At 49.2% G+C, this 12,899-nt stretch overlaps 1 protein-coding gene across 4 annotated transcripts; it reads right to left on the bottom strand.

The window, feature by feature from the left end:
* Positions 1 to 626: 626 nt before the first annotated feature.
* Mrap (melanocortin 2 receptor accessory protein) lies at positions 627 to 12,363 on the bottom strand. 4 transcript variants are annotated; one of them, XM_063270431.1, is made up of 3 exons: positions 10,882 to 12,363; positions 3,036 to 3,130; positions 627 to 1,178 (listed from the first exon to the last, which is right to left on the bottom strand). In XM_063270431.1, the coding sequence occupies exons 1-3, from the start codon at positions 11,151 to 11,153 to the stop codon at positions 940 to 942; spliced, it is 606 nt and encodes a 201-aa protein (XP_063126501.1). In that variant the 5' UTR covers positions 11,154 to 12,363; the 3' UTR covers positions 627 to 939. The 4 variants fall into 4 exon arrangements, with proteins under 4 accessions (XP_063126501.1, XP_038944142.1, XP_038944143.1 ...); XM_039088214.2 differs by having other exon boundaries at positions 3,031 to 3,130; positions 10,882 to 12,361; XM_039088215.2 differs by having other exon boundaries at positions 10,934 to 12,350.
* Between the last annotated feature and the right edge of the window lie 536 nt (positions 12,364 to 12,899).

Raw genomic sequence — 12,899 nt, 5'->3', positions numbered from 1 at the left:
ATCACCTCTGTACTGACATGTGGAGGCTTCTCTTGTCATTCTGTAAGCAGTGCACTCACTGCATACCTTACCTTCCCACCGCCCTGGATGGAGGCAGTCCAGAGGAGCTGAAGTGTGCCAGAAGTGATGCTGCGTGTAAGTCCTGACATTTTACATCCGAGTTTCGGAATTACCCCACTCCCATCAGTACCAACATGCTGCCCTAGCATAACTGGTGAAAAGAGACAACAGTTATTAAGAGGTGCACCTGCTGGTTTTCAGGGCCTTATGCTGTCTCTCTTCAACCAGGCCTTTGGTACCAGACACCTAGTTTCAGACCCTCAGAGCCACAGTCCCACAAAGCAGCATCTGAAATGGGAAGCTACTTGCTAGCTTTGAGAACCCAACATTCTGGGGCAGTGCCGAAGGCTGGCTGGCTCCCTCAGATTCAGGCCCTGCTTCTGAGAAGCTCCTGGGGCCCTGTCATGAAAGGCTGTGGGGCAGGGCAGCCGTGATCTCAGTGAGCTGGCCTGGGAGGGTGCATACTGCTGGGTCAGTGGAGGGCACATGGGACGTCTGCAGGCTTCCCTGGCATCCTCATGGGAGCATGTGTACCAAGTGTGCTCAAACAGAAGGGAAAGCAAAGGTTTCTCTATCTGAATTCATGTTTTATTTTCCTGTGCCTCCCAAAGCAAATATAAGGCAGCAAGCAGGTTAAGCATGCTCAACAGAATCAGCTGTGTCTGGGGCAGCCTCACCGTGCTTGCCCCAGACTGTTAACGTGTATGGTGGTCCACTTTGTAAACTTGGTTTTGTCCCAGTCAGTTTCTTGCTACATTTAAGGCCATTGTAAAAGACACAGCCGTCCAGGTTGGTTTGAGTTCACCAGTTGGCTTGAGCGTGACTGCTCGTGGGCACCATCAGTTCTACAGTTGAGAAGTTCTGTCTCCAGGTTCACCACTACACACTGCTTGTGCCTGAGGTCAGCTGATGCCCTAGGACACCCATCCTGAACCTGGTCCTAGGGGAGAGCCAGGGGCCCAGCGGGCGAGGCAGAAGGACTCTGCTGCTGTAACCATTGGTCAATGCCAGCTCTACTTCCTGGCTCATCTGTTGTCTGCAGGGAGGCCCTCCGGAGACACAGGGGGAGGTGGAAGCCGTGAGTCCATGAACATACTTGGTAGGCTTGGGGACTATGCCTGTGAACAAAGCAAACAAGAAGCAGACATGAAAGGGGCTGGCTAGAGAATAGCACTTAGGCAGAGGGCTTCTCTGTCCTGAGCCTGTGGGGAAGCCAGGGGGCCAGAGTCACAAGTGTCAGGAGCCAGGCCCTGAGTCCTTCCCTCAGTGCCGCTTATTCATCTCTCCTCGGGCACCCGGCCACATAGCTAAGTCAGTGCCTTTCATGGCACACTAAGGGACTTCAGCTAAGAAATCTGTCTTCTCTGGATTTCCAGGCCCTGGAGGTGCTAGACAGTGGTCATGGCTGCCTGGGATAAACCTTGGCCACTGCTTCCCACCTGCACCTGCCTCGGATTTTAGTCCCAAAATGGGATGATACTGTGGCAGCAGGGGGAGCAGGGGCCAGCAATAGGCTGAGCTGGAGAACCATTCTCTGTATAGTTGCAATGCTAACACATTGAAGGCCACAGGAGGGGAGCTGCTGGGGGCTGAAGCCATGATCTATGTAAGTCTGTCTTATCTCTGGGTGGGGGTGGGGGTCCTCACACAGTGTCTCTGAAGCCTTTGCTTGCATTTTAGATTTCTAAAGTAAATCAGGCTTATGTGTGCCAGTGTAAGTCTATGCCACCCAAAGAGTCCAGAAGGGGATATGAGATTCCCTGGAGTTGGATATCAGGCAGTTGTAAACTGCCCACTGTACATTCTGGGAACCCAACTTGGGTCCTCAAGGATAGCAAGTGTTCTTAATTGATGAGCAATCTCTTCAGCCGTGTGTGTGTGTGTGTGTGTGTGTGTGTGTGTGTGTGTGTGTGTGTGTCTGTACTCTCCCAACACAAATACATACACACATACATACCCTAACTGGGCTAGAACTCTATGTAGACTAGACCTCAGACTCACAGAGATCTCCCTGCTTCTGCATTTCAAAAGCTGGGGCAGCAGTTACAGGGTGGAATAATATAGAAGGTCAATTACCCAGCACCAGAGAAGCTCCATACAGTGAACTAGCCTTACTTCACTGTCCACCTCTCATTTAGCCACCAGAGATCCACCATGAGAAGTGATCAGAGACACCTACGCTAGAGTCCTGTATTTCTATTTATTTATTTATTTATTTATTTATTTATTTATTTATTTATTTATAAGTACACTGTAGCTGTCTTTAGACATGCCAGAAGAGGGCATTGGATCCCATTACAGATGGTTGTGAGCCACCATGTGGTTGCTGGGAATTGAACTCAGTGCTCTTAACCACTGAGCCATCTCTCTAGCCCCGAGTCCTGTATTTCTAGTGAGCTCATCAACAGCATTTAACTGGTACCTGGGGTTGTTTGACCTTTAATTTCCTTTAACAGTTTTCTAGTACAAAGTCCATACACGCAAGATGTCACGCAGGGCTCCTTAATATACGTATCAGTATGCATCTGCCACCATGCTAATTTAAATTAATGACATTCCCAAGAAGACCCCATTATCAATTCCTACCTTTCATCTATCTTCCTCCAGGTACTAGGTGACTACCAGTCTCCCTCTGTCTCTGGCTTTGCCTGTTCTACCTAGATATTTCACATAAAGGGAAGGAGACAATATACAGTTTTGTTTGGTTTCTTGCACTCAGCGGGATGTTTCTGAGGGACAGTCATGGTTTACTGATGAGGACATGCTGAGAAGTGGGTCCCTAGGTGGTCTCTGTGCAGACATCACAGGCTGTGCTCACATAAGCTTGTGGAACCACTTCTATGTGTACTGATTGTCACTGTGAAGCCATTGCCTTCTCGTTCATGTCAGCACGAATGAGTGCAGGTCGTTTGGGCGCCCTACAACACTACCGGTCAGCATCTGTGTTTGTCCCAAGTTTGTCCTACTTACCTTACCTGTGGGGAGCCTGACCAGGACATGTAGAGCAGAATGAAGAAGAGGAGCACCACAAAAGTAGCCAGGCTCAACCACAAGGCAATGACAATGGAGTCTGCAGAAAGGAACAGAATCAGCTGAGTTAGCCAGGCAGCAGAATGGTCCTCTGCCAGAAGTCAGGCGACGATTCATCACAGAGCCAGCGACTCAATGGACATGGCGTCTCTGCTAGCTGTTATGATTGGGAAGATTTCCAGTAACAGCCTTGGGAAGAAGGGGAGTGTGCAAGCAGCTTCCCGTTGATAGCAAGCTAGATGTTCTCTTGGGCTCCCCAAAGACTTTTCTCCAGCTGCTACTGCTGCTTGGAGGAAGAATCCCTAGTGGTGACTTTATGACTTCCTTTTCTTGTAACAAGACTTTTGCTGAGTTTTGGTGACAGGCCCCAGAAGGGACAGCATCAGGGGCCACATTCCCAAAACCTAGAAGAACTACACGGGGCCTGTTAGAGGTCAAGGAGCTTACCCCTGTGGAGAAGTGGGCTGGCCCCTGGTACCATAGAGTGGAACTGGCTAGGTAACTCAGGTAGAGAAGCAACAGGCACTGTTGTAGCCAGCACCATAGCCGTATGTGTGGTTCTGGTCAGGAGGAAATCAGAAAATAGGCTTAATCTCTTCCTTCCCTGTGGAGGACCTGGCAGGCTCCTGGTCAGGATCATTTGTCAGGTAGCTGGGGAAATATTATGGGGGTGTGGGGTTGACTATCCATGGCTATGAGAACAACAGGGTGGCTTCAGAACAATGTGTCCAAGCTTGGAGAATCTGGACACCCCCCAGTGTGTGACAGAAAGAGACTATTGAAAGATAGTCGCTCAGCAAGTACTTACAAAGCACAGAGCCCCGCACTGCAGCATTCTACTAATGTGAACAGATGTTGAGGGCTAGCACAAAAGAAAGGGTCTCACATTACATCAAAACAAAAGGCTGTTTGTGAATACTATACAAACAAATTACCCTGTGAGAGAGGTGTAAGTTATCTACATAGATGGAAATGGGGCTCTGGGCATAAGTAACAGCATCCCTGCCTTCAGGAATCTCCAGCCATTCCAAGGCTAGGAGTACTAGGGAGGAGTGGGTAACGACATCCTCAGATGTTTACGTCCATTATGGAAGCCCACACCGTATGCCCATGTATCCTGCCCCATACTGCCACATCTTTAAATCATTGGTGGTTTAACATTCATACAAACAGCTGCTGTGCTCTGTAGGGAATGAGGGTGAGAGAAGAGTCTGTTTAGTACATATCTAATTTTTTTCAAGTAATTTCGATCTGTGGATATATAGCACTGGCCATATTTGAAAAGAAAATGACCCAGAGAAGCAGATTTGCAAAAGTGGATCTTGGACCCTAACAGTTAATGTCAAACTTGGGACAGAGGAGGTGAATTGGCCGGTAAAGAGCCTTCTGCACAAGTGTGAGGACTCGGGGTCAGGTCCCAGACACGCATGGAAAAGCTCATCTGTAACCCTATTGCTGGGGACTAGGGGTAAAGACAAGGGGGTCCCCAGAGATCACTGGCCGGTCAGCAACTGATGAACTGCTGAGCTTCAAGTTCAATGACTTACCCTGTCTTAGTAAAATCAGGTGGCAAGGGATCGAGGAAGGACGTCCAACATTCAATGGCACGTGTACACACATACACACACACACACACACACACACACACACATACATACACACACACACAAACACACACACACAGGGGTGGTGGTGCTGTACTTGGAAAAAGACACAAGCCCCTGCCTTTTTTTTTTTTTTTTTTTTTTTTTGGTTCTTTTTTTCGGAGCTGGGGACCGAACCCAGGGCCTTGCGCTTCCTAGGTAAGCGCTCTACCACTGAGCTAAATCCCCAACCCCAACCCCTGCCTTTAATACCTCAGTCCTTTATGGCATTTACACAACAGGGAAGCAAGGACAACAAAGATCCATTGCTGGCTCCCGTGTCATCTTTTTCTGTCCCTAAGCTAAGAAGCATGAAGCAATTTGAGAGGATCTCTGGGCTCCTGGGAAGTGGGAAGTCATAATGGATGTCCTAAACTGAAAGATGAAGATGTCAGGTCCAAAAGGAAACTCCAATTCTCCAACCCGCAAAAGGCAGTCCAGACATCCAGAAATGAGCTCAAGCTGGGGTACGGGAGGGTTTCTAGCACTGAGAGAACAGCCAGCACTCCTCAGGAACTTGGGAAACAGTCTCATCTGCCTGCAAAGGAGTTTCCCTACCTCTGGCAGATGGACTGTCTGTGGTGCCTATTAGCACATCAAAGCTCACGCTGGCCTCCAGCCTCCCTCAGTATCCCAAGTGCCCACTAGACATTTCAAAGTCCTCCCAGCAGCCTCGCCCTTCTCACCCACCCCTCCATAGCCTCCCTCCAGCTCATGGCTTCTCTACCCTCAGCTTCTCCTACTTATAACCTGCTCTTCCCACTGTGTTCCCGCTCTGCTCTGCTTCTCTCACTGTCTCCTCTATTCTCTGTCGCTTGTTATATCCCCACTCTCAAAGACTACCTGCCACGTCCTGTCTGCCTGCTATGTCCTGCCTGCCTGCCATGTCTGTCTGTCTGCCATGTTCAGTTTCCACTCTGCTCTGGACTCTTCCAGATGCCTCTGGCTGCTCTCTCATACCTACAGTAAAAGCCTTCCCCTTAGCCACACCATGGTCAGTTTATACGGAATCTTTTTGGAAACATCCCTCTGGCTATCTTAGCATGCCTTTGCCACATGCACACACTCCCAGAGAGTTAGAGCCTATTTCATAACTTCCGGGTGTGAGCATATGCTTTCCCAAAATTTAGTTTGGGATTTTTCTTCTGGAGGGTATTTCTGATTTCTGCAGACATCAATGCTCTCTTTTCCTCTTCATCAAAATGATGAAAGCTTTGGGGTCCCTGGTTCCTCAGTGAGTCCCACCAGCTACTCAAAGGAAACAGCTTCAAGCACTTAGCAGCCAAGAGCCTCCTTTCTCAGAACTGTCTGTTATCCCTGACACCGAGCAGGAAATGAGATGACCTCTTGCCTGGAACACATGGCCTACAGATAAGTGAAATTAAATTTTGTCAGACTAAAATGAGCATCGGTAGCCACCAGTCAATTTCTATGCTAAATCCACTCCCATCGTGCTCCTTTGAAAAAGAAAGCCAAGAAAAATAGTTCCTTCCTTTTCTGTTGAAAGTTCATGAGTACGCACAGAGAACATTTTGTTCTAAAAGCAAGAACCATCCCCCCAAACCCCAGCCCCAACCTCACCCTCCCCAACCCCAAATCACCCCCTCCCCCACCCGCATCTGAAAGGCTCTCACACCCTCGGGCTTGCTTTCACAAAGAGCCCCTGGCTGGGCTGAGGATGAAGCCAAAGTTGATGGAGAAACCCCAGCTTCCTCTCCCTGCCTTCCTGCTCACTTTTCTCCATCTTTTCCTCTCCCACCCTCCTTTCCTCCTCTCTTCTGCCCTTCCTCTCTCTCCCAGTTCACACTGTGGACTGTGAAGAATCAAATACCAGTGGAGGATTCACCAGAAAGGATTCTGAGTCCCGTACAGCATTGCCTATGTAGTCCCAGCTGCTTGGGGGCATGAGGCAGGAGCTTGGGAGCCAGGACCAGCCTGGCCAACAAAACAAGACCCTGCCGCTTAAAAGAAAACTTGTAGCAAGCATGGATGGCTTCACTTTGTGTTAGAGGACTTCCCTTATAGCTGGCCACACCACGCCGTGGCCAAGTCCCTGACACACACTTAAAAGGGGGGATGATGTATTTGGCTCATGGTTTTAGAGACCAGTCGTGGCTGCTTGGTGTGTCACTCTGGTGTTCTGGTGAGGCTAGGGGCTATGGTGTAGATGTATGTGACAGAATGGAACTGCTCACATCACAGTAACCTGGGAAAACAAAGACAGAGTCCCGGACCCCAATATCCTCTTCAAGGGCATACAACCAATGACCTAACCTCCTCTCACTAGGCCCCACCTCTTTTCTTGTCAACAGCACCTCAGGCACCGACTGAGTTTTTTACATGTGATTTTAGTATGGAGTTAAAACACCTCAGAGTATGCCTTCCTCAGAAAACGTGCTTCCTTCTGCACGGCTGAGGGAGAGCGAGTAAACCCAGCTTTTGTTGACGTTGCTAGCATTGGCTTCATCTACTGATCAAAGACTCAGAGCACTTCTCTAACTCGCTCCCAAGAACAAGCCTCCCTGAACACTTGCATGTGGTCGCCTCTCTCCAGACATGTTCCAGAGAGTGAGTGCCGCCGTTACCCAGAGCCAGCTTCAGATCACAGGGATCCGGGGACAGAGTCACTCAAGTGTGGCCACCCGAGAGGCCGTTTGACGAAGAAAGTTTATTTCAAAACGAACATTGTGACGTCTCTCTTTAACTGTTGCTTTCAGGATGTGGGCGGTGTGCGCCCGGTGGACCGTTCAACATCATGGGTGAAGTCTGAAATAGACTGGTCCTCGTGGGAGAAAGGAACTCTACTTAACCTTTTGTCTTGTGTTCGTTGAAGCCCCTATTGTTTTGGGAGGAGATTGATTAATGGTGTGTTTCTGCCTGTCTTCCCTCAGCTCTTGGAGCAGCAGGTGAGTGGACGGCATCATTGAAGCTGCCAGAGGCAGGGCAGCAGCAGAAGTCAATATGGACGATGACAGATTCTTCCTAACCCATAATTAAAGGGGAAGAGACATATGGACCCTAGAGGTAGATAGCAGAGCATTAAAGCCAGTACCCCTCAAGGGAAATCACTCTGTCTCGTGGTCTCTGAACAGGGGCACTAACCAGTCACTGGAGAGTTATCTTATTAGGATAATTTGCTTTGCCTCTGTAAGATTGGAACATAGGATTGGTTTTCTTCTTGGTGTGGCCCCCCAGAGGGGAACAGGCATGAAATCAAACCTCCATCTCTTTGAAAGCCATCTGCCTATTCTACTGTGCTAACACACTCCGTGAACAGATGCGAGCTTCATGGAAAACTATAAGGCTAATGTCCCCGTAAAGTGTCTGTGACAGAATCACACCATTTTGACCTGCAGCAGGCACAGCCTTCAGCTCAGTCCTGATTTCCTTTCTCCTGGGACAGGGGAGGTGACTTGGGAGTAAAACTGTTACATTATTCTTTGCAACATAGATAGAACTAATCTCATAAGAAACTAGGAGGTTCCGAAGCAAATTAATATTATGTGTGTATGTGATATATATGTGGGGATGGACGTATGCAAATGCCATGGGGCACACGTGGAGGCCAGGTGGGTGTTGGTCCTGGCCATCTTTATCTGATACAAGGTCTCATGGCTCCTGTGTACCTGAGGCTAGCTAGCCCATGTGTACCCACAGATTTTCCTATTTCTGCCTCCCATCTTGCGTCGGAGTTCTGGAATTACAGATCTGGGCTACCATACCCAGTTTTTATGTGGACTCAGGGTATCCGACTTCTGTTCCTTATCCTTTTGCTTTAAACACTAAGTCGCTTCTTCACCTTGTAAACTAATATAGTCTGTACAACATCGATTTATTGTGTGTGCACAGCCCAGCATGTGTGTGGAGGTCAGAAGACAACTTGAGGAATCTGTCTCCTCCCACCCGGGTCCTAGGAGTTGAACTTAGGCCATCAGGCAAGACTGAGCTCAGACTCTAAGCTGTCCTCCCACTCTCCAGGAGTCCTCCCACCCAAAACAATGGAGCAGCTTTATAGAGCAGGTGGTGACCAAGTAAGAAATCTTCCACATACACACACACACACACAAATGTACAGTATCTGAAGATCTCTCAGCTTTGCATCTGAATGGTATTCATTTCACAACAGCTTTTATAAAGACGAACCTCCATTTTGTCCAGACCGACATGTGTCCTCGGGTTCAGAACTTGCTGCAGTATTTACAAGCAGGTGCATCTTCCACCCACCCCACCATTTTCTCCACATCTTCCTCACTGTGAGTCATGTGTACAAAAACCTGCCCCTGAACTGCACAATTCTCTACCCTGCATCAGATGACACACAGCAAACCCACTGTTTCCACATAGAGCTTCCAAGAGTGCTGGGACCAAGGGGAGTCCTTAAGAAGCATGGATGAGGGCTGGAGAGATGGCTCAATGGTTAAGGGCACTGACTGCTCTTATAGAGGTCCTGAGTTCAAATCCCAGCAACCGCATGGTGGCTCACAACCATCTGTAATGGGATCTGATGCCCTTTTCTGGTGTGTCTGAAGACAGTTACAGTGTACTTACATATAATAAATAAATAAATCTTTAAAAAATAAAGAAGCATGGATGGACACCTGCATTTTTTTTTTCCGTAGCTGGGGACCGAACCCAGGGCCTTGTGCTTGCTAGGCAAGCGCTCTACCACTGAGCTAAATCCCCAACCCGACACCTGCATTTGAATAGTACATGTCGGAAATGAAACAGGAGCCTTGCCCCAGACGGTGTGCTGGAAGGCTGAACCCAGAGGATGTGCTGGAAGGCTATCCCCAGGGGATCTGCCTGGCCTTTGCCTACTTTCTTAAACGCTAGCATTGGTTTGTTTTGAGCTGATATATAACCAGTTTTCTCCCTTCCGTATGGAGAGCATTTCATCCCTTTGAGAAATGTCACTCGCTTTCTGATGGAGACATTGTGTGGATAGTGTGAGGGAATTATCCGCAGAACCAAGACTCCATGGAGTAGGCACAGGCAGCTTCCCTGGTGGAGAGCACTAACCCAGGGCTGTGCCTTTAGGCTCAGTTACTCGGCTGACCTTTGACCTTGACCAAATAGCTCCACCGATTAGGGAAGATCATTCTCCAAGGTGCGAGTTGCCCAAGAGATGAACAAAAGCAGATGAGCAAAGGGATGTTAAGTTATGCTGTCCTCTGAGACCAGGAACATGGAGCATCTGTTGGCAACTTGGCAGGGCTTATAACATTTTAGAGGTGGCAGGACTGTATCTCCCAGATCTAAATTTGGACAGTGAGAAAAAGTGAACTATGCAGTTTGAGGAAACCCACTCGCCCAGTTCTACTGGAGCCCCAAACAAAGGCAACTTATCAAGAACTGAACCTTGAAAAGAGAAGTAGAGGGGCTCTCGGCTCTAGGTTCAATCCCCAGCATCGCAGGGTGAGAGGAAAAGGGGTGTGAAAATGGAGGTCAACTATTTGGGAAAAGGAGGGACCGGGGAAAGGAGCTGGGGACCAGGGAGAATGATAGGGGCTGAGTATGAACAAAATCCTTAGTTAGCCATGATGATGCACACCTGGGGTCCCAGAACCTGAGTAACTGAGGCAGGTGGATTGTTGTGAGTATATATATATATATTGAGTTCCAGCTGAACCTTTCCAAAGAGACAGAAACAAAGAGATCACTGTCTACACTGTGTGTGTGTGTGTGTGTGTGTGTGTGTGTGTGTGTGAGAAAGAGAGAGAGAGAGAGAGAGAGAGAGAGAGAGAGAGAGAGAGAGAGAGAGAACATTTATGCATTCATCTTAAAAGATCACCCTGCTGAGTTAGCGAGAGGGCTCAGAGGGCTCAGAGGCTCCCAAGCCTGCCGGTTTCCATACCAGGGTCTCATGTACTGGAGAAACAGAACGACTTCCCTAAGCTGTCTTCTGACCTTCACAGATGTACCGTGGCACCCACCCCCTAAATAGTGTTTTTTTTTTTTTTTAAAAAAAAAAGGAATATTTGGCTTATTTTATGGCAAGTTAACCCAGCCTTACTACTGAAAGTAACAGATAACAATTTGAGTCCCATGCCTGATCCGTTTATATCTGTGTGTGCACCCGCCATATTATCACTGCCGGGTGTGTCTGCTGGAGCTAATAAGGGAGGGGTCAAAGCCAAGAGGGCCTCACCTAGGGCTCAGCCCCAGCCTCTGCCTGGCCGCCTTCCTGGGTTCCGACTTACGCTTGTTGGCTTTCAGCTTCTTCTCGTCCACAGGAATGAGGTCTATGTAGTCCAGGTAATATTCATAGCTGGTGAACGGGACAGAGGCATCGGTCCTGTTGGCCATGGCTGTGTCTGTCAGAGGCCACACACCGGGAGGCGGGCTGTGAGCCCCAGAGACACGATTGGGTAACTGATTTCTGTCGGAATCACCCGGGCTTGTCTGTGGGTCTCCAGGCATGCGGCCTGCCTACTTATCAGAGCTGCTTGGCTGGAAGGTCAGGGGGCTGTCCCCCTGTAGGGCCTCTGGTTCCTGTCTTTTCCTGGGAAAACTCCAAAGCAAGGAGAGCTGGCTGCTAGAGACACAGCGTCCTATTCAGCTCTAGCTTAGCTCTCCGTGGGAAGATGGGGAGCCGGGCAAGAAATCAGACGGCAGAGCAGAGAGTGACTAGCAGTGCTACACAGAGCCACCCTTTCGCCTCTGATAAATGGTTAATGAAACCTCAAGGAAAGCCTGCCAGCGGCCTTGACTGACTCTGAGGCAGTTCTTGGGATTATTAAGCAACCAGTAGACCTCTGGCTTGGATTCCGAAGGGAGGCCCTGTACTCTGTCATGTGCACAAGCAGTTAACTAGGACCCCAAATCCCACTACTTGGTTGAATGTGGCCCCCAGCTTTTACCCAAGCTTGGAACCAGCTGGGTGCCCAGCGGTGTCAGTCCATGGGACTGAGCACAGGGATCTGCACAGCTCTTGGCTGACATGGGGTGTAAGGAGGAATCCAGGCTTCCATGGTGTCTCTCCTACGTCACTCAGTCATTCCCTCAGTCCCTTGATACCACGCCTAGAATAAGAAGAATCCTGGACAGAGCAGGTTATCTGTGAGGTGCCGTGGGATTTTCCCTCTGGGAGCTACTCACTGATCCTGGGTCTTTCCTTCCTTCCTTCTTGTGTTTTAAGTGTTGACTCAGATCCCCACTGCTGGGTATCAACAGGTCCACCTCAGTCAGCTTGAGCCCTGCCAGGTCTGACCAGCCTGCTATACCATGGCAGCTGTTCTGCTGGGAGCTCTTTGAGGTCCTCAGTGGACTAGAAGGGAAGGATTTCCAAAGAGGCAGCTCACTGGCTTATGACTGAGCTCACTTCTGAGATCAACTGCCCAAAGTTGGCAGACCCCTGGGGTTATGGGCACAGTCCCACAGAATCACAGAATCGCATGCCTCTCCCCAAGGCAGCTGTTAATCCTAGACTCCATGTTGTCGCCTCAATTCTGACATTACTGGCTGGACACGGAGGATTCCACAAGCCCCTCCTCTGGTTGGGCCATGTGCTGGAACAGTTCCAGGATACAGGAGAGAGCAGTTCCTCACTGGATTCCTAGTGTATCCTAAAAGGAGACAACTCGGGTATAGTGAGGCAGAAGTTGTTTGCTACCAAACCAGGCCTGATTTGCACAACACAGAGAGTGCCAGTCTTCGGAAATGGTTTTTATAGCAGAGTCTTTGTGAGGCAAAGAGTAAGGACCCGGAAGCCTCAGCTCTGCAATCCTGAGGATAGGGGGCAGGGACACTTAACTGAGGGAAGGAAAAAAAAATGATGGGTGGCCTGAGCATGTGTCATCAGGTGTCGTGGCTTTTCAGAGAACACGGTGACATTAATATGCTTTATGGGTAATTTTGGGCTCTCTGACATCATGCACAGGAACAAGCTGGGGATCGGTGTGTCAGTGCTCACTGAAGACAGACAAGAGCGGCCTCCAAATTCTGAACAACGTAGGTAACTGTTAGCACATGGCGAAGGAGTCAGCTGGAACAAGGCCATGGGAGGGCGTTGCTTAGTTGTGTGATCACCGAAGCTGTTGCTAAAAGCATGTGACTAGAAGCCAAGGAAGACAAGTCGTTTACTTGTCACATCCCTCTGCTCGGATGTGTTAGGTGGAGGTAGGGAGCTTCCTGGCCTTCTCCAGGCACACACCCCCATTCTCACCA

This window comes from Rattus norvegicus, chromosome 11 (genome assembly GCF_036323735.1).
Source record: "Rattus norvegicus strain BN/NHsdMcwi chromosome 11, GRCr8, whole genome shotgun sequence".
Taxonomy (NCBI): domain Eukaryota; kingdom Metazoa; phylum Chordata; class Mammalia; order Rodentia; family Muridae; genus Rattus; species Rattus norvegicus.
Note: the sequence above shows the minus strand (reverse complement) of the source record. Positions and strands in the feature narration are given on the sequence as shown.